A 22,259-nucleotide genomic window follows, 5' to 3' on the forward strand; every position below is an offset into this window, starting at 1 on the left:
TCCTTAGTCTCGTAGGAAGTGTTTTAGATTTTTTCTGTGAGTGGGTGCTCTCAGTTATTGTCCATTTGCCATCCACATTTCTGGAATTGACAATTGGGAAACTGATGTGTTCTCCAGGTTCCCATATTTGGTTCTGATGGGGTCTCATCAGAACACCAAGTTACCAAGTTCGGTTCGAGGTCGAGAGATCCTTGGGGCTTTCTGATAGATGCTCTTATAGTTCCTTTGAACTTCAGGTTTATATCCTCCTCTGTTTGTTCTCCTTCCGCGAGTCATTGTTTGGATCTAGTAGGAGAGAGCATTGGTTTTCTCCTAACTCTTGCGTGGCCTCGCAGGATCTGGTAGGAGGATCTATTAGAGATGTGATCTCTATCTCTGTGGAACCTTACTCTGAGAAAGGATCTTCTGCTTCAGGGGTCTTTCCTTCATCCAAATATTGTTTCTCTGAAGCTGACTGCTTGGATCCACGATTCAGGCTTGTATAGCTATCTCTAGGAAGATTTACTATAGGATATGGCAGGATCTCAAGGATCTTATCTTTTCCCCAGGTAGTCCTTGAGAAGGGGTTATCTGTTAGTGCCCGCAAGGGTCAGATTTCGGCTCTTTCCATTCTGCTGCTCAAGCTTCTGGCGGATGTGCCCGATGTACAATCCTTTTATCGGGTCCTGGTCCGAATCAGGACTGTGTTTAAGTCAGTTATTCCCTTGGAGCCTTAACCTTGTTCTTATAGTTTTTCTTCAAGCTCCGTTTGAGCCTATGCATTCTATAGATATTAAGCTTTTATCTTGGAAAGTTTTATTTCTTCTGCTCGGAGGGTTTCCGAACTCTCAGCTTTGTAGTGTGGTTTTCTTTATCTCGTAATTCAAGCAGATAAGGCAGTTTGGTTTTCTTCTTAAGGCTTTTTCGGACAGAGATTTTAATCAGGAGCTGCTTGTTCCTTCTCGCTATCCTAATCTTTCTTCTCGTAAAGAACGTTTGTTGCACAACTTGGATGTTGTGTGGGCCCTTAGATTTTATCTACAGGATACAAAGGACTTCCGTCAGTTTTCTGTATTGTTTGTTGTTTTTCTGGCATTAAGGCCAGAAGGCTTCTGCCACTTCTTTCTCTCTCTGGTTGAGAAGTGTTATTCGTAGGGCTTATGAGCCTGCTGGTCAGTAGCCTCCTGAGAGAATTACAGCTCACTACACTAGGGCATTTTCTTCTTGGGCCTTCAAAAAAAGAGGCCTCTGTAGAAGGGTTTTGTAAGGCGGCAACTTGGCCTTCTTTGCTCACTTTTTCTAAAGTCTATAAATTTCATTCTTTTGCCTCAGCTGAGTTTTTTTTTGGGTGAAAGGGTCTTAAAGCAGTGGTACCTTCTATTTAGGTTACCTGTCTTGTCCCTCCCGTATCATCTTTGTCCTCTAGCTTGGGTATTGATTCCCAACAGTAATTAATGATGATCCGTGGACTCACCGTGTCATTAGAAAGAAAACAAAATTTATGCTTACCTGATAAATGTATTTATTTCTTGACATGGTGAGTCCACGGCCCTCCCTGTTTTTCAGACAGTTTTTTTTATATAAACCTCAGGCACCTATGCATCTTGTGTTATTTCCTTTCTCTCCTTTTCCTTCGGTCGAATGACTGGGGTTTGTGGGAAAGAAAGTGATACTTAAAGGGACACTAAACCCAAATTTTTTCTTTCGTGATTCAGATAGAGCATGCAATTTTAAGCAACTTCATAATTTACTCCTATTATCAAATTTTCTTCCTTCTCTTGCTATCTTTATTTGAAAAAGAAGGCATCTAAGCTAAGAAGCCAGACAATTTTTGGTTCAGAATGCTGAACAGCACATGTTTATTGGTGCTGTCCAATCAGCAAGGACAACCCAGGTTGTGAACCAAAAATTGTCGGCTTCTAAACTTACATTCTTGCTTTTCAAATAAAGATAGCAAGAGCATAGAAAAAAATTGATAATGAAGTAAATTAGAAAGTTGCTTAAAATGCCTGCTCTATCTGAATCATGAAAGAAAAAATGTGGGTTCAGTGCTCCTTTAACAGCTCTGCTGTGGTGCTCTTTGCCGCCTCCTACAAGCAGGAGTGATATACCCAACAGTAATTAAATGATGATCCGTGGACTCCGCTGTGTCAAGAAAGAAATACTTTTATCAGGTAAGCATAAATTTTGTTTTTTTTCTTTAGCAAAAAAAAAAAATTAAAGTTTTGTATATGTTTATTTTTTTAATATACACACTTGTTGTTTTTTCTGTTGTTTTACTCTATTATTTTCAAATTATGCTGGAGCAAAAAAAGCATTTGGAGACCTTTTAGCCACTATATGTTATGGATGTATTTACAAAAAGCACACACAGCCAACCTTATCAAGCTGCACATTCAAACATTGAACCATACTCTGTTATATAGAATAAATAATGCACCAGTGCAAAAAGAAAATGCTATGTTATGGAATTATATTATTGCATTATTGCTTCCATATAACTTTGGTTAACAACTACAATGGAATTAAACATAGTCATCTCCAGATCAGCAATGCGCTGCTAGGAGCTAGCTGAACACATTGTGAGCCAATGACAAGAGAAATTTGTGTAGCCGCCAGTCACCAGCTAGCTCCCAGTGGCGCAATGCTGCTGCTGAGCATATGTGCATATTCTTTTCAATAAAGGATTCAAAGAGAACCATGTAAATTTAATAATGGAAGTAAATTTGAGTGTCTTAAAATTGCATGCTCTGCCTGAATCAGGTTTAATTTTGACTTTCATGTCCCTTTAATGCTAGCGAGTCACATTACATTTATCATCTGGCAGCAAAAAATCATCAGATATTTGTTTTCTCTTTATTTTGAATCCGATCCATTCTCAATTATTTCATAGTATTCACAGATGCCAACTTGGATAGGGGATTTTAAACTTTGCTGACCAACTCAGGTTTTCAATGTCAGAAGTTGTAAGTTTTGTGCTCTTTAAATAAAAGGTATAACTAGGTTCAGCCAAGCTCTCACCAGGGTTTAAACAAAGATACTTAGCACTATTTTAAGCCAAGTATGTTTAAGATTTGTTACCCATACAAAGTGAGCTTATTGTCCTTAGAATACCATGGAGTATGATGACTTCAATGATTAACTTTTCAAAAGTATAATTTGGGTCTAGTGATCTTTGTTTAAAATGAAAATAGTTTAAAAGTACAGCAAAGTTTTAAGGCTGTGCTATTACAAACTGTCATGATTTCATTTGTTGGATGTTTAATTTTATTGTATTCATTGGTTATCTTAACCTCTAACACATAACATCTGCTTACATTTTGTAAATATGAGCATGCTTGCAGGGTATATTGTACATTTTCTATTGTCATCTGTTGCTTTCTTGTACAAGATACGATGTGTGCACGGATTTCAATCCTGTGGGATATCGCCTTCCTGGTCAGCAGGAGGAGGCAAAGAGCACCACAGCAGAGCTATATATATATATAGCTCCTCCCTTCCCTCCCACTCCAGTCATTCTCTTTGCCTGTGTTAGTGATAGGAAGAGGTAAATTGAGGTGTTAGTTTAGATTCTTCAATCAAGAGTTGATTATTTTTAAAATGGTGCCAAAGTGTACTATTTTACTATAGGGTGTAGCCGTATTCCTCGTCAGCCTCTAGAGTAGAGCTACAGGTGGCTTTAAAGCAATGGGAACTGGTGGGGTTTTAGCTTCACTGCGCCTCCCATACTTGTGCTGCCCTTATGTTGATGGTCTTAGAGAATGTTAACTAAGGTCCTTATGTTTTCACAGAGCTGCAGGAGGGAGAAGACCTCTTAATACTGTGACATGCTGACGATCAGCATAAAGGTAAGTGCAGTCTTTTATTTTCTGGTGCTTTTGGCAATATCTCAGAATTAACTGCACTTCCAATCTGTTGGGGATTGGGCTCCTGGCTTTCCTATTGCAGAGTGTGTGGGTTTTCAGAGCAGTGGATGTTAACCGACAAGCATGTATCTATTATCAAGGAATTATACTGACAGAAGAAAAATAACAGTATACTAGCCTTTATTGAATAGTCTATGACTATAGACACTGGTAAAATTGCACTGTGTGCTCTTAGGCGGCTTCCCTATAGGTCTCTGTTAACTGTTGGCAAAACGGACTGCTAGTTTGGGGCAGACGCTGAGAGTGTATTAAAGGTGCATTGACGAGTCTGGTTAATGGACTCCGGTTTTGGGCTGTGTTTTTTTCCGATGGTTTCGACGACACCCACGATGGGCGGGGGGGAGTTTTTCTTTGGCGCACTTTGTCAATAGCCGTGCAGCGTCGTCCTATTCCGGAAGTCATCGGTCCGGTCGATGAGACGTTGCGAGTGACGCCTCGGACCGCATGGTTTGCTAATTAAAGCAAGTGGTCTTAGTTGTTATCGGCTAGACCCTGGATTCTGCCTAGCAGTGGTCGGTGGACCGAGGGGGCAGGTAGGCGCCTCAGCAGAGTTGTTGAGGCAAGGTGCAGGGGGACATTTTGTTTGTGAAAAGTGCGTTGACTGTGTAGTAAGAAAAAAAATATTTATCATTTTAAATTTTAAAGAGACCGTATCTTGTCAGGACCAAAATTATTCTGACAGATTTTTAGCTACATTGATTTTTCTTTTGGTACATTGGCCATAAAGTTGTAAATTCATAATATTAAACAGAGTCCAGACCTATATTTTTCTGTTCTCTGTTAGTATGGATTCAGATGAGATCAGACTGTAGCATGTTCTTTGTGCTTGGATGCCACTGTGGAACCTCCAGTTCCTTTCTGTCCCCTCATGTTGTGAGAGGGCCTTGCGTTATAAAGATACATTTTTTTTTGCTAAACCCTTTATTTATGGCGGATGCTTCTCAAGACTCTACAATGAGATGCACGGTATGCCGCAGCTTTCTCCCCACGCGTCACAGCCCATACCGGCCGCACAAGCGGTGCCAGGTATTTTACCAGTGTCTGCAGCATTTACTTTAAAAGACATTGCGGCAGTTATGTCCTCTTCACTTTCTGATGCGTTATCCAATTTTCCTATATCGCACGGCAAGCGTACAAGAAGGGACATCTATGTAGCCAATTCTACCTCTGATTCTATGATGGCGATTGCGGATGTACCCTCCCGGGGGTCTGAATTGGAGTGTACGGAGGTACTCTCTAAGGGTGAGCTTTCTGAGTCAGGGAGTGCCTTGCCCTCAACTGATCCTGATGTGGTTTCTTTCAGGTTTAAACTTGAACACCTCCGTTTATTACTGAGGGAGGTGTTAGTTACTCTGGATGACTGTAACTCAATAGTAGTTCCGTCGGAGAAATTGAGTAAATTGGACAGATATTTGGAAGTTCCTTCTTACTCAGATGTCTTTCCTGTCCCTAAGAGGACTTCAGAGATTATTGCGAAGGAATGGGAGAGACCCAGGCATTCCCTTCTCTCCTTCGCCTGTATTTTAAAAGATGTATCCTATAGCCCACTCTATTAGGGATTCTTGGCAGACCGGTCCCTTAAGTAGAGGGAGCCATTTCTACCTGGCCAAACAAACTACTATTCCTATCGAGGATAGTTGTGCTTTTAAGGACCCTATGGATAAGAAGTTGGAGGGTCTCCTTAAGAAGATTTGCGTTCACCAGCGATTCCTTTTGCAGCTGGCGGCCTGCATTGTTACACTGACCAGTGCAGCCGCTTATTGGTTCGATGCTCTAGAAGAATCTCTTAAAACAGAGACTCCTTTGGAGGAGATACAGGATAGGATTAAAGCTCTTAAATCAGCTAATTTGTTTATTATGGATGCTTCTTTGCAGATTACTAAATTGGCGGCTAAGAGTTCGGGCTTTGCCATCTTAGCACGCAGGGCTTTATGGTTAAAGTCTTGGTCTGCGGATGTGTCATCCAAGTCTAAACTTTTGGCTATTCCTTACAAGGGGAAGACCCTGTTTGGGCCTGACTTGAAGGAAATTATTTCTGACATAACGGGAGGCAGGGTCATCTCCTCCCTCAGGATAAAAAATTCAGAGAGGGCGACAGAGTAATTTTCGTTCCTTTCAGGATTTCAAGGGAGTTCCCTCTTCCTCTTCCGCTAAACAGGAAGGGAATTATTCACAAACCAAGCCCACTTGGAGACCAAACCAGTCTTGGAACAAGGGTAAACAATCCAAGAAGCCAGCTGCTGCTACCAAGTCAGCATGAAGGGTCGGCCCCCGATCCGGGACCGGATCTTGTTGGGGGCAGACTCTCTCTCTTCGTCCAGGTCTGGATAAGAGATGTTCAGGATCCCTGGACACTGGAATTTGTGTCTTAGGGATATCAGTTGGAGTTCAGAAGCTCTTCTCCCAGAGGAAGGTTTCTTCTTTCTTGATTATCTGCAGACCCGATAAAGAGAGAGGCGTTCTTACGTTGTGTAGGAGACCTCTCTTCCTTGGGAGTAATCTGTCCCGTTCCAATACAGGGACAGGTGTTTTATTCAAATCTCTTTGTAGTTCCCAAAAAAGAGGGAACGTTCCGACCTATTTTAGACCTCAAAAGTCTAAACAAGTTCCTCAGAGTTCCATCCTTCAAGATGGAAACTATTCGGACTATTCCATTAATCCAGGAGGGTCAATTTATGACTACCGTGGATCTAAAGGATGCAGATATCTTCATGTTCCTATCCACAGAGATCATCACAAGTTCCTGAGGTTTGCCTTTCTGCACAAACATTTTCAGTTTTTGGCCCTTCCTTTTGGTCTGTCCACAGCTCCCAGAATTTTCACAAAGGTTCAGGGGTCTCTGCTGGTGGTTCTAAGACCGCAGGGCATTGCAGTGGCGCCTTATCTGGACGATATTCTGATCCAGGCGTCATCTTACCAGCTAACAAAGTCTCATACCGACATTGTTCTGTCCTTCCTAAAGACTCACGGGTGGAAAGTGAATCTGTAAGAGAGTTCGCTAGTTCCACAGACAAGGGCTCCTTTCTTGGGAACTCTCATCGACTCTCTATCCATGAAAATCTTTTTGACGGAAGTCAGAAAGTTAAAGATTCTGAATACATGCCGAACACTTCAGACCAATCCTCGGCCGTCAATGGCTCAGTGAATGGAGGCAATTGGATTGATGGTAGCGGCAATGGACATCATTCCGTTTGCTCGTTTTCATCTCATACCTCTGCAACTGAGCATGCTCAGACAGTGGATGGAGATTATACAAATTTGTCTCCTCAAATAAATCTAGATCAGGAGACAAGGGACTCTCTCCTATGGTGGTTGTCGCTGGATCATCTATCCCAGGGGACATGCTTACGCAGACCCTCATGGGTGATAGTGACAACGGACACCAGCCTGATAGGATGGGGAGCAGTCTGGAACTCCCTGAGGGCTCAGGGTGTATGACTCGAACGGAGTCTCTACTGCCCATCAACATCCTAGAGTTGAGAGCAATATTCAATGCGCTGCAGGCTTGGCCTCAGTTGGCTTCGGCCAAATTCATCAGATTCCAGTCGGACAACATTACGACTGTGGCTTACATCAATCATCAGGGAGGAACAAGGAGTTCCTTAGCGATGACAGAAGTAGCCAAGATCATTCAGTGGGAGCGGAGGCTCACTCTTGTTATCTGTCGGCGATCCACATACCAGGTGTGGAAAACTGGAAAGCGGATTTTCTGAGCAGGCAAACTTTTCATCCGGGGGAATGGGAACTCCATCCGGAGGTATTTGCTAACCTGATTCTCAGATGGGGCAGGCCGGAGTTGGATCTAATGGCATTTCGTCAGAATGCCAAACTTCCGAGATACAGGTCCATGGATCCCCAGCCCGAGCTGATAGATGCCTTGGCAGTGCCTTGGTCTTTCAGCCTAACTTATGTGTTCCCTCCATTTGCTCTCCTTCCCCGGGTGATTGCTCGAGTCAAACAGAAGAGGGCTTCGGTGATCCTCATTGCTCCTGCGTGGCCTCGCAGGACTTGATATGCCGATCTGGTGGACATGTCATCTCAGCCACCATGGAAGCTTCCATTGAGGAAAGACCTTCTCATTCAGGGTCCCTTCCATCATCCGAATCCAGTTTCTCTGCAGCTAACTGCTTGGAGATTGAATGCTTGATTTTATCTAAGCGAGGGTTTTCTGATTCGTCATTGATACCTTGATTCAGGCAGTAAGCCTGTTACTAGAAAGATTTACCATAAGATATGGAGTAAATATCTTTATTGGTGCAAATCCAAGGGCTACTCATGGAGTAAGGTTAGGATTCCCAGGATTGTGTCTTTTCTCCAAGATGGATTGGAGAAAGGGTTGTCAGCAAGTTCCTTAAAGGGACAGATTTCTGCTTTGTCTATTTTGCTACACAAGCGTCTGGCAGATGTTCCAGATGTTCAATCTTTTTGTCAGGCTCTGACTAGAATCAGGCCTGTGTTTAGACCAATTGCTCCTCCTTGGAGTTTGAATTTAGTTAATGTTTTTCAAGGGGTTCCATTTGCTATTTCTTCTGCTCGCAGAGTTTCTGAGCTTTCGCATTACAATGTAATTATCCTTATCTTATTTTTCATTCCGATAAGGTGGTTTTACGTACCAAACCTGGTTTTCTTCCTAAGGTTGGTTCTAATAAAAGTATTAATCAGGAAATTGTTGTTCCTTCCTTGTGTCCTAATCCTTCTAAGAAGGAGAGGCTGTTACATAATTTGGACGTGGTCCATGCTTTAAAGTTTTACTTACAGGCGGCTAAGGATTTTAGTCCATCGTCTTCCCTGTTTATTGTGTTTTCTGGGAAGCGTAGGGGTCAGAAAGCTACGGCTACCTCTCTCTCATTTTGGCTGAAGAGTATCATCCGTTTTGCATATGAGACTGCTGGACAGCAGCCACCAGAACGAATTACGGCTCATTCCACTAGGGCTGTGGCTTCCTCATGGGAATTCAAAAATGATGCTTCTGTTGAACAGATTTGCAAAGCTGCAACTTGGTTGTCTCTTCACACTTTTTCCAAATTTTACAAATTCAATACTTTTGCCTCTTCTGAGGCGGTTTTTGGGAGGAAAGTTCTTCAAGCAGTGGTGCCTTCCGTTTAGGTTCCCTGTCTTGTCTCTCCCGTTTCATCCGTGTACTATAGCTTTGGTATTGTATCCCACAAGTAAGGATGAAATCCGTGGACTCATCGTATCTTGTAAAAGAAAAGGAAATATATTCTTACGTGATAAATTTGTTTCTTTTACAATACGTTGAGTCCACGGCCCACCCTGTTTTTATGAGACAAGTCTTTATTTTTGTTAAACTTCAGTCACCTCTGCACCTTGGCTTTTCCATTCTCTTCCTAACTTCGGTCGAATGACTGGAGTGGGAGTGAAGGGGAGTATATATATATATATATATATATATATATAATATATATATATATATATATATATATATATATATATATATATCTGCTGTGGTGCTCTTTGCCTCCTCCTGCTGACCAGGAGGCGATATCCCACAAGGATGAAATCCGTGGACTCATCGTATCGTAAAAGAAACAAATTTATCAGGTAAGAATAAATTTCCTTTTCTTTGCTGTATACTGTTTATTTTTGCATAATGCATTTTGGTGCTGACTTACAACCTTCCTGCAGCCACTGTCCTCTTCTGGTGACTTTGTGATCTTTCTGGTTTACTTCCTTTTTATATTATTTATTTAATACTAAAGTTCTGCATAGCTAAAGTATAGTCCTTTCAGCATACTTGTGTTTCTCAGCTCCAGTCCCCCTCACAGGCCAGATTTTCTTGATATCTTAACTAGAGCACAGGTGAAATCAACTGATGAAGAACTGGTTAATAACCATAGTTACTTATCAGCTGAGTATTTCACATGTGCTCTAGTTATATATCATGGATATCTGGCCTGCTAGGGGTACTTGAGGACTGGGGTTGTGAAACCCTTCTTTATTTGAAGTTTTGTTGTAGCTATTTACCATTTCCAAGTTTTCCATAACCAACACTGTTATAGAAATATACTTTTCTTTACCTCGGTAGTCACCTTGTATCTAAGCTTCTGCAGACTGCCTCCTTATCTCAGATCTTTTGACATACTTGCATTTCAGGCAATTAGTGCTGACTCTTAAATTAACTTTACGTGTGTGAGCACAGTGTTATCTATATGAAAAACATGAACTAACGCCCTCTAGCTGTGGAAAACTGTCAAATGCATTCAAATAAGAGGCGGCCTTAAAGGGCTTAGAAATTAGCATTTGAGCCTACCTAAGTTTTGCTTTCAACTGAGAATAACAAGAGAACAAAGCAAATTTGATGATAAAAGTAAATTAGAAAGTTGCTTAAAATTGTATGCCCTATCTGATTCATGAAAGTTGAATTTGGACTTTACTATCCATTTAAGTAAACAGCACCTATGTTTGGCCTCACTCTGAAAAAACTCCTGACAGAGGCTTAGAGGCATAGTCATTAGTACAATTCATTCACAGACTTTAAAAATCCTTAATCCTTTTTTTTTTTTTTTTTACCATTTCATAAGATATTATAAATATGCATATTGCACAATATAACAATCATTCGTCTTTTGGAAATGAAGAGAAAATTAAAATCTTCACACTTTCGGAAAGCAATAACAATTATTGTTGCTAGTACCTTGCAACTTTAAGTGTTTGTGTATTTAGTTGTGTGTTGGAAGGTAGGGGCTCAGAATATTTAAAATGCTTATGCTTACCTGATTTATTTCATGGTGGTGAGAGTCCACCATCGATTACTCCTTGGAATTATTCTTACCTGCCACTAGGAGGAGGCAAACATTCCCAAACCACAAGACCCCCATCCTGTTTAATTTATTTGGCGTTGGTTTATTTTCTTCAAAAATGGAAAGAGTCCACAGCTGCATTCATTACTTTTGGGAATTAAGAACCTGGCCACCAGGAGGATGCAAAGACACCCCAGCCAAAGGCTTAAATACTCCTCCCACTTCCCTCATCCCCCAGTCATACTTTGCCTTTCGTCCCAGGAGGTTGGCAGAGAAGTGTCAGAAGTTTAGTTTTCTTCTCTTATGGAGGGTAGTACTCTAAGACATGGGATGGGAGTTTTAAGTAATCCTGTCAGTCTCTCAGTGAGGGCTTGGATGAATGTTAGACTCCGGAGATGCAGGAAGAGTATTTCTGCGAAACCATCCCGACTCATTTTAACAACTCCACCAAGCAATCGGCTTTGTCGAACCTCGCTTCGTTGCCTGCTTTCTTCTCTCAAGTCCATGGCGGAGGCGGGGATACTATTTGCAACACTTGAAGGGTCGTGTTCCTGTTCCACAGCGTAGATTCCAGTAAGATTGTTTTATTTTACTTCTTCATAAATGTACTGTAACTCATTTGTTCCTGCGAACTCACATGAAAAATACAGGGTCTCAGTGGGACTCCTTTAGTATCTTGGAATCAAGGTTTAATATCTCCTGAGAAGGATTATTGAACAGGGGGGCTTTTTAATCATGTTTATGTGATTCAATCTGCTTATGTGATTCAATCTGCTTATGTGTAGTATTTACTGGGCTTGTGTCTTTTGGAATATAATGGCTTTTCAAAGTGACGCAACCTTACGGTTGGCGAACTTTTTTGGACTATACGGTTCACCTTGTGACCGGGCGTGTCTACGTTTTGGTCTCCTATTTCCGCATTCCTGACGGAGAATTCTAGTCCGCTGGTTTCTGGTTCATAGGAGGTGGTGAGTGCCCCAGCCATTGTGGTTGTCGGGTGCCGTTTAAATTGTTTTATATATATAGTCCATTTTTTTGTTATCCTTTATTCAGTTATGGAAGATGCTGATGTTGAGATTGTTCAACTTTGATTCAGATTCTTCGTCCTGTGAAGAATGCAAATTTGCCCCATTGACTTAGGTCAGTTAGTTATATTTTTTAGGCCGTCCTAGAGTGCCTTGTTCCTCTGGCTCTGGGATTCTAGGGACTGCTGAGCCTTCCGCCTCGGGGGGGGCCCTGTCCTCAGGGAGGCGAGTTTCCTACCCGCTCCCTACTACTACTACTACACATGCGGGTAACCCAGGATATGTGTTTACCTCCTCGGAGAGGGGATTGTTCTCCCCCCCCCCCCCCGGAGGTTGTGGTACGTTTTCACTTTCACATACTTTTGGCGCTTGCGTGTCTACAAAGTCCAGATGTTTATTTGCGATAGTGCTCATGCCCGATTGCCTCAGGTCTCCTTGCCACTGGAGGGCATGTGCAGTTCTCTGCGGTTGTAACTGTTCCTGAGTGTTGTGCCTTTCGTTACAGACAGGCTCGCCTTTGTGTCTTACTCACACTCGAATGGCTCACCTCGCTAGACATGGAGGGGATGAAGTAATCTCCTTTTTAAGTCTTTATCAAGATCATTCCCAGTTTTGTTGGTAGAATAGGGTTTCCCTTAGGCTGGTCCTGCGGATCTTTATGTTCTTCTTGGGCGTTAATCCTCGGGTTGACTGTCATTTTTATTTTATCCGGTTAGGATGAATTTTCTTTTTCATACTATGTCTGCGGGAACTTTCTCTGGGATCGATACTCGCTGTTTGCTTCTACGGAAGTTGTTCGGGACACGTTAGTCCCATGTTTGTCTTTTTTTCTTCCTCCCTCTCTGAGGGTGGATTTAGCCAGCTTGGCAGTTATGACCCTAGTTGCATGCTGGTCCTGCTTGGGTTCAGATCTTCTGTCTCACGGCTTATTCAGACACGTGGCGCCTATTATACCTTGCTGGTCAGGTTAGGGTGCCGAGTGCTCTTAGCATTATGTTTCTTGTTATTTGTTTACAAGCTTCAGCTAAGCATTCTCAAGGACTTGCGGGTCCGTGCGGCTCTCGGGATTTCAGTCCTAAATAACCGGCTCTCTGGTGACTGGGTCAGTGAATTTTGCTGCGTCACTCTCTGTTGCTTCCGATGCCCTCGGAACCTAGAGTATTCCTTCCCACGTAGTGGGAAAATGGGTTTAGCGCCTCTTTTCCGCCTGTCGGGGCTGTGTTGCTTTAGGAAATGGTCCTTTTTGGACTTGTTCCTTTAGTGGTTCTTCTTTATCGAGACCTCTTGGAACATTAGACAGTGTGGTCTTTTTGGGCTCCAGTTAGGGGTCCTTTTCCCAGTGTTGGGAATGCTCTGCATCTCCTTCTTGGGAGGTCCTAGTCGTTTACCACTTATATGGTTCAGGTATTGCCATCCAGGTGGTATCCAAACCCATGTTTTACTGTCCTCTGGCTTTAAATCTGAGGTGATGTGGAGGCTTGTTGTTGCTCTGTTAGGGTGACTTGTCCTCACTGTTCCCCTTGTGTATGGAGCTTGTGGCTAGCTGGACAGCTATCTCAGCATACTAATGCTCTGTGGCTACTCTGTACTGTTGCAAACCAAGGGTTGCTAGTTCGATCCCCGGCGAGGTCTACTCAGCCTTTCCTCCTTTCGAGGTTGATAAAATGAGCAGTGCCTTGTGTCCCTTAAGGGGGATTAGATGCACTTTTAAAGCACATTCATGTTAATGTTGCTTGGTCTTTTTATGGCCCTGGCTCTTTGGAGTGTTGGGCTCTTGCAAGGGGTGGTCTCTTCCCTTTGGGTCAGGACTTGTAAGGGCTTCTTGCTCTTGTTATCCGGGTTATTCTGGATTTTTCCCTGGGAGGTCTGTTTTTTTTTATATCCGACAAGGGTTTTATGTGCCTGGAAGATTGTTTCATCTAAACATTGGTGGGGCCCGGCCTTCTTGTCCTGATCTTCCGGTTGTTGAGGATTTTACTCTGCATTTTCTCTTTGTGGATCCTGCTGTGGGATGTTACCGGACCATATGATCCTAGGGCTAGCCTCGGGGTTCCAGTTTCCGGGGTACTTGGGCTTAGCCCTTGTTCTGGCTGTTCTATTTTACAACTTGGCCAGATATACTGAGAGCCGAGGCTCCTTCGGGGCTTGTCTTGTGCCAGACGATACGGTTCCCTTGGGACTGCTAACTACCTTGACCTGATGGTGGACTTTCCTGCCTAGCACCGGAAGGTTTGCAGTTTGCTCAGCTGGCACTTTTGTGCCTGCTGTGTGTGCTTAAAGGGTTCTTCTGTGTTAGTGACGTGGCCTTGTGTCCTCTCGGTTCTTCCTATGTCTTCCTGTCTTATGGGCCAGGTGTTCATTGACGCTCTCCTCTTCAGGGGGCTCGGTGTCGTCCTTACAGAGGTGTGGTTCTTTTTTTAGGAGCCTCTCCTGTGTTCGAGAGGTTGGAGCAGATGTTTTATCTGGGTCGGGGATTGGTCTCATTGAGTTGTTCCTTCCATCTAGGGAGCTGCTGGCTCCACATTGAGACTTAGTCGGGTGGTTGGTTAGATCCCTTGGGTCTATCGCCTGCTCGATTGTCTTTAGATTGAAGTGGCTGTGTCCATTCTTCCGTCCTTTTGGGGGCAGGTCTTGGGGTTCCTTTCGGTTCCCTTGCTTTCAGATCTGCTGCTGCTTGGGCTGGTCCGGCTAGGGTAAGATCTGAAATCTGTTGTCCATTCTCAGGTCTTGGGGGTGACTGTGGACCTTTCTTAGAGGTTCTTGCCTGTTTTGTGATCTGTGAGTAGGCTTGGCGGCCTGGATTGCCTGGCGTGTGTCCTCTGTCTTGGAGGTTGGGCAATCTGCTTTTCTTTCATGTAATTGGCAAGAGTCCATGAGCTAGTGACATATGGGATATACAATCCTACCAGGAGGGGCAAAGTTTCCCAAACCTCAAAATGCCTATAAATACACCCCTCACCACACCCACAATTCAGTTTTACAAACTTTGCCTCCTATGGAGGTGGTGAAGTAAGTTTGTGCTAAGATTTCTACGTTGATATGCGCTTCTCAGCATTTTGAAGCCCGATTCCTCTCAGAGTACAGCGAATGTCAGAGGGACGTGAAGGGAGTATCACTTATTTGAATACAATGATTTCCCTAACGGGGGTCTATTTCATAGGTTCTCTGTTATCGGTCGTAGAGATTAATCTCCTACCTTCCTTTTCAGATCGACGATATACTCTCAATTTACCATTACCTCTACTAATAACTGTTTTAGTACTGGTTTGGCTATCTGCTATATGTGGATGGGTGTCTTTTGGTAAGTATGTTTTCATTACTTAAGACACCTCAGCTATGGTTTGGCACTTTATGCATTTATATAAAGTTCTAAATATATGTATTGTACTTATATTTTCCATGAGTCAGGTTCATGTATTTCCTTCAGCAGACTGCCAGTTTCATATTTGGGGAATTTAAACATTTTAAGAAATTTATTTCTTACCTGGGGTTTTAGTCTTTTTTCAATTGACTACTTCTTGCTATTGCGGGTATTAGGCCCGCGGGTGCTAAACTTTATTGCGTCATTCTTGGCGCGGAAAAAGACGTTTATGACGCAACTTCGTCATTTCCGGCGTCATACGTGACGCCGAGACCTTTCACGTGGCGACATCATTAGTGACGCGAGTGTGTCATTTCCGGTTATTTTTGGCACCAAAAAAGTTTACGTTACGTTGTGCGTCATACTTGGCGCCAAATTTTTTTCATTATTTCAATACCCCATTGATGTTGGCCTCTTGCTTTTTTCTCTATCAGAGGCCTATGCTTTTGCATTTTTCCCCATTCCTGAAACTGTCATATAAGGAAATAGATAATTTTGCTTTATATGTTGTGTTTTCTCTTACATTGAGCAAGATGTCCCAATCTGATCCTGCCTCAGAAGTTTTTGCTGGAACATTGCTGCCTGACATCGGTTCTACCAAAGCTAAGTGCATTTGTTGTAAAAGTGTAGAAATTATTGCACCAAATGTCATTTGTAATAGTTGTCATGATAAACTTTTACATGCAGATAGTCTTTCCATCAGTAATAGTACATTGCCAGTTGCAGTTCCTTCAACTTCTAATGTACATGATATACCTGTAAATTTTAAAGAATTTGTTTGATTCTATTTTGAAGGCTTTGTCTGCATTTCCACCTTCTAATAAACGTAAAAGGTCTTTTAAAACTTCTCATTTAGCTGATGAAATTTCAAATGACCAGCAACATAATAATGTATCCTCTTCTGATGAGGATCTATCTGATTCAGAAGATCCTTCCTCAGACATCGACACTGACAAATCTACTTATTTATTTAAAATAGAGTATATGCGTTCTTTATTAAAAGAAGTGTTAATTACTTTGGATATTGATGTAACCAGTCCTATTGACGTTCAGTCTAATAAACGTTTAAATGCTGTTTTTAAACCTCCTGTGGTTTCCCCAGGGGTTTTTCCTATTCCTGAGGCCATTTCCGATATGATTTCTAGGGAATGGAATAAGCCAGGTATTTCTTTTATTCCTTCTTCAAGGTTTAAAAAATTGTATCCTTTACCAGCAAAATCTATAGAGTTTTGGGAAAAAATCCCCAAAGTTGATGGGGCTATTTCTACTCTTGCTAAACGTACCACTATTCCTATGGAAGATAGTACTTCTTTTAAGGATCCTTTAGATAGGAAGCTTGAATCTTATCTAAGGAAGGCCTATTTATATTCAGGTCATCTTCTCAGACCTGCAATTTTTTGGCTGATGTTGCGGCTGCTTCAACTTTTTGGTTGGAGAATTTAGCGCAACGAGAATTGGATCCTGACATATCTAGCATTACTCGCTTACTGCAACATGCTAATAATTTTATTTGTGATCCACACGAATCAACTAGTGTTGTTTCTTCGGAAACATGGTTGGAGGATCAATTTACTAAAAAGTTTCTTGATTCCTCAGACAAGGGTCACCTTTTTAGGTTTCCAGATTGATTCAGTGTTCATGACTCTGTCTCTAACAGACAAGAGACGTTTAAAATTGGTCGCAGCATGCCGGCACCTTCAGTCTGTCATTCCCTTCAGTGGCTATGTGAATGGAAGTTTTAGGTCTCATGACTGCAGCATCGGACGTGATCCCCTTTGCTCGTTTTCACATAAGACCTCTACAGCTTTGCATGCTGAATCAGTGGTGCAGGGATTATACAAAGATATCACAATTAATATCCTTGAATCCCAATGTATGACACTCTCTGACATGGTGGATAGATCACCATCGTTTGGATCAAGGGGCCTCTTTTGTTCGGCCAACCTGGACTGTGATCACAACAGATGCGAGTCTTTCAGGTTGGGGAGCTGTTTGGGGATCTCTGACAGCACAAGGGGTTTGGAAATCTCAAGAGGCGAGATTCTGCAATTCTCAGGGCTCTTCCGTTTTGGCCTCTGCTAAAGAGAGAACCATTCACTTGTTTTCAGACAGACAATATCACAACTGTGGCTTATGTCAATCATCAGGGTGGGACTCACAGTCCCCAAGCTATGAAAGAAGTATCTCGGATACTTGCTTGGGCGGAATCCAGCTCCTGTCTAATCTCTAAGGTGCATATCCCAGGTGTAGACAATTGGGAGGCGGATTATCTCAGCCACCAAACTTTACATCCAGGGGAGTGGTCTCTCCATCCGGATGTGTTTTCTCAGATTGTTCAGATGTGGGGTCTTCCAGAGAGAGATCTCATGGCCTTTCATCTAAACAAGAAACTTCCCAGATACCTGTCCAGGTCCAGGGATGTTCAGGCGGAAGCAGTGGATGCACTGACACTTCCTTGGTGTTATCATCCTGCTTACATCTTCCCGCCTCTAGTTCTCCTTCCAAGAGTGATCTCCAAAATCATCATGGAACAGTCTTTTGTGTTGCTGGTGGCTCCAGCATGGCCACACAGGTTTTGGTATGCGGATCTGGTGCGGATGTCCAGTTGCCCGCCTTGGCCACATCCGTTACGGCCGGACCTACTATCTCAAGGTCCGTTTTTCCATCAGGATCTCAAATCATTAAATTTGAAGGTATGGAAATTGAACGCTTAGTTCTAAGTCATAGAGGTTTCTCTGACTCAGTGATTAATACTATGTTACAAGCTCGTAAATCTGTCTCTAGAAAGATTTATTATAGAGTTTGGAAGACTTACATTTCATGGTGTTCTTCTCATAAATTCTCCTGGCATTCTTTTAGAATTCCTAGAATTTTACAGTTCCTTCAGGATGGTTTGGATAAGGGTTTGTCCAAGTTCCTTGAAAGGACAAATCTCCGCTCTTTCTGTTTTATTTCACAGAAAGATTGCTATACTTCCTGATATTCACTGTTTTGTACAGGCTTTAGTTCGTATTAAGCCTGTCATTAAATCAATTTCTCCTCCTTGGAGTCTTTGGTTCTGAAGGCGTTACAGGCTCCTCCATTTGAGCCTATGCATTCTTTGGACATACTTTCTTGGAAAGTGTTGTTCCTTTTGGCTATCTCTTCTGCTAGAAGAGTTTCTGAGCTATCTGCTCTTTCTTGTGAGTCTCCTTTTCTGATTTTTCATCAGGATAAGGCAGTTTTGCAGACTTCTTTTAAATTTTTACCTAAGCTTGTGAATTCTAACAACAGTAGTAGAGAATTTGTTGTCCCTTCCTTATGTCCTAATCCTAAGAATTCTTTGGAGAGATCCTTACATTCTTTGGATGTGGTAAGAGCTTTGAAATATTATGTGGAAGCTACTAAAGATTTCAGGAAGACTTCTAGTCTATTTGTTTTATTTTCTGGTCCTAGGAAAGGTCAGAAGGCTTCTGCTAGTTCCTTGGCTTCTTGGTTGAAACTTTTGATTCATCAAACTTATTTTAGTCGGTTCAGGCCCGCTTCAGAGAATTACAGCTCATTCTACTAGATCAGTTTCCACTTCGTGGGCTTTTAAGAATGAAGCTTCAGTTGATCAGATTTGCAAAGCGGCGACTTGGTCCTCTTTGCATACATTTACTAAATTCTACCATTTTGATGTATTTGCTTCTTCGGAAGCAGTTTTTGGTAGAAAGTTCTTCAGGCAGCTGTTTCAGTTTGATTCTTCTGCTTTTAATTTAAGTTTTTTTCTTTCAAAGATGAAATAAACTTATTTTTGTTTTCGGTTGTGGATTTTGTCAGCGGAATATGGCTGTTTTTATTTTTATTCCCTCCCTCTCTAGTGACTCTTGAGTGGAAGACTCCACATCTTTGGTATTGATATCCAATATGTCACTAGCTCATGGACTCTTGCCAATTACATGTAAGAAAACATAATTTATGCAAGAACTTACCTGATAAATTAATTTCTTTCATATTGGCAAGAGTCCATGAAGCCCACCCTTTTTATGGTGGTTATGATTTTTTGTATAAAGCACGATTATTTCCAAATTTCCTTTGTTGATGCTTTCTACTCCTTTCTTTATCACCCCACTGCTTGGCTATTCACTAAACTGAATTGTGGGTGTGGTGAGGGGTGTATTTATAGGCATTTTGAGGTTTGGGAAACTTTGCCCCTCCTGGTAGGATTGTATATCCCATATGTCACTAGCTCATGGACTCTTGCCAATATGAAAGAAATGAATTTATCAGGTAAGTTCTTACATAAATTATGTTTTTCGTTCGGCCGCTTCTTCCTTACGGATAGTTTTTTCTTCCTGTCTTCCTAGGATGGCAGCATGTTACTGGACTCGGATGTTTATTCTGAGTTTGCTACTTGTAATTTTCTGTTTGCTCAGTCTGAGTTCTGACGTTTTGAAGACTTTGTCTTCAGCTGTCTTTTTTGGTGCTTTTGCACGATGTTTGGGAGATGTTTCTTCTCCTTGATGATGCCCGGTTGCTCCTTGTGGGTTGGGCTTCGTCTCCCCTTGTTCTCGGGGTCCATTCGGGTCTCTGGATTTGGCCTTCCTTTGACGGGGGTTTTTCCTTTATGGATTTTGCTGTACCTTTGGGTATCCCTTTGGCTTACCCTTGTCCTCTCCCTTTTGGGGATTTTGGTACTGTACTAGGAATGGTTGTGTGGGGACCGACTGCTGGACGGTGGTTCTCCTGGAGGAGTCTTTACTAAATGAGTCTACTTGCAATCTCTAGTTAGGCGTTCGGACTATCTTCGGGTCAGTGTCCTTGGGGCCTTTTCCTTATAGTTTTTCTGCCTGGCTCAGACGAAGCGAGGTTTAGTTGGGTTGTGGTTTTTTCAGGCCTGGTGCCCTCAGTATGGGCCGCCTACTGTATCCTCCTGTTTTTGCATTCTGTGTCCTCTTTAGCTTGGGTATTGTTGTCCTAAAAGTAATAAATGCAGCTGTGGACTCTTTCCATCTGAAGAAAAGAAAATTATCAGGTAAGCATAATTTGTTTTTCTTCATAGAGTTCACAGCTCCCCACCCATATTTTTTCTGTGTAGCGTCTTTATTTCTCTTGTAAGGTGTATCCAGTCCACGGATTCATCCATTACTTGTGGGATATTCTCCTTCTCAACAGGAAGCTGCAAGAGGATCACCCACAGCAGAGCTGTCTATATAGCTCCTCCCCTAACTGCCACCTCCCAGTCATTCTCTGCAGCTCTCGACAAGGGAGGTAGCTAGAGAGATGTGGTGCACTAATGTAGTTTATCTTCAATCAAAAGTTTGTCATTTTCAAATGGTACCGGAGTTGTACTATTTTAGCCTCAGGCAGAAAGTTGAAGAAGAGTCTGCCTGTGGTCTTTGATGATCTTAGCAGGTTGGAACTAAGATCCATTGCTGTTCTCACACATAACTGAAGAGATGAGGTAACTTAAGCTGGGGGAATAGCGTGCAGGGTCTCCTGCTCTGAGGTATTTGCAGTTTTAAATTTTTCTAGAGAAATGAATAATGGGCTTTTAAAAATTAGGCTTCTGTTGAACAGATTTGTAAGGCGGCGACTTGGTCTTCGCTTCATACTTTTTCTAAATTCTACAAGAAAGGTCTTACAGGCAGTGGTGCCTTCCGTTTAAGTTCCTGCCTTGTCTCTCCCTTCATCCGTGTCCTATAGCTTTGGTATTGGTATCCCACAAGTAATGGATGAATCCGTGGACTGGATACACCTTATAAGAGAAAACAAAATTTATGCTTACCTGATAAATTTATTTCTCTTGTGGTGTATCCAGTCCACGGCCCGCCCTGTCATTTTAAGGCAGGTGTTTTTTAAATTTTTAAACTACAGTCACCACTGCACCCTATAGTTTCTCCTTTCTCTTGCTTGTCTTCGGTCGAATGACTGGGAGGTGGCAGTTAGGGGAGGAGCTATATAGACAGCTCTGCTGTGGGTGATCCTCTTGCAGCTTCCTGTTGGGAAGGAGAATATCCCACAAGTAATGGATGAATCCGTGGACTGGATACACCACAAGAGAAATAAATTCATCAGGTAAGCATACATTTTTTTTTGTATTCTTCTGGCACCTTTTCACCCTCATATTTCTTCTACTGTTCCTTGTTCCTCAGCAGAATGACTGGGGGATGAGGAAAGTGTGAGGAGTATTTAAGCCTTTGGCTGGGGTGTCTTTGCCTCCTCCTGGTGGCTAGGTTCTTTTTTCCCAAAAGTAATGAATGCAGCTGAAGACTCTTTCCATCTGAAGAAAAGTATATTATCAGGTAAGCATAATTTTAAGTTTAAGTATTTATTTTGTCTTTTTTTTCCCCCCTACACTATTTTTTTTTTTTTTTTTGCTCATCCCTACCTTTTTTGCTTGGCTATACTTTAGACCAGGGGTGCCCAATAGGTCGATTAGAATCTACCAGTTTATCCCAAAAGCTCTGCTGCTAGATCACGGCCGATGTGGTCAAGTTACGCAATCAACTTTAGCATCTGATGTGGTTAGATAATTGACTGTTGTCTTTATTCATTTGTTGTGTTTCAGGTTTCTATGACAAATTTATTTTGCTTCTGGATTTCAACAGCCTGTACCCATCTATAATTCAAGAGTACAATATCTGCTTCACAACTGTGCATAGGGTTGTTTCCAACATGCAGAAGTCAGCAGAGGTTTGTAAATTCAGATATATTGTGTGATGTTTCTACAAAACAACTAATTGTAGCTCGGCATATGAATAAAATGATCTTGCTTTTGTGCTTTAAATCTTGACTGGCTTAGTATTAGTTAGCTTCTTGGTTTAGATAAAAAAAAAAATATATGTTTTTTTTACACACTTCCACTCTATCTAATCTTGTTTATAATGTTTATCCTTATGGGTTTACGCAGACCAGATTTTAAGACTGTGTTCAGGTTGTTTCCTAAGAAGGTAGTTTTCCTTTGATTTTGTTTTTAGTGTTTGTAGCACACACTTTTCACTTTTTATATATTTCCTATTTTGACAAATTATCGTATTGATATAATACTAGTGCTATTTACCTTTCTTTCATGTAATTAGCAAGAGTCCATGAGCTAGTGACGTATGGGATATACATTCCTACCAGGAGGGGCAAAGTTTCCCAAACCTCAAAATGCCTATAAATACACCCCTCACCACACCCACAAATCAGTTTTACAAACTTTGCCTCCTATGGAGGTGGTGAAGTAAGTTTGTGCTAGATT

The 22,259-nt window shown here is 42.0% G+C and overlaps 1 protein-coding gene across 1 annotated transcript in view; it reads left to right on the plus strand.

Annotated features, from left to right (window-relative positions):
* The window catches only part of POLA1 (DNA polymerase alpha 1, catalytic subunit), a 1,417,985-nt gene that overhangs the window by 345,389 nt on the left and 1,050,337 nt on the right, over positions 1-22,259 (plus strand). Inside the window, exon 23 of the mRNA XM_053705268.1 lies at positions 21,585-21,709. Within this exon, the coding sequence (XP_053561243.1) occupies positions 21,585-21,709 (125 nt within the window). The remainder of the gene's footprint in view (positions 1-21,584; positions 21,710-22,259) is intronic.

The sequence above is a fragment of the Bombina bombina genome, chromosome 3 (assembly GCF_027579735.1).
Source record: "Bombina bombina isolate aBomBom1 chromosome 3, aBomBom1.pri, whole genome shotgun sequence".
Lineage (NCBI taxonomy): Eukaryota > Metazoa > Chordata > Amphibia > Anura > Bombinatoridae > Bombina > Bombina bombina.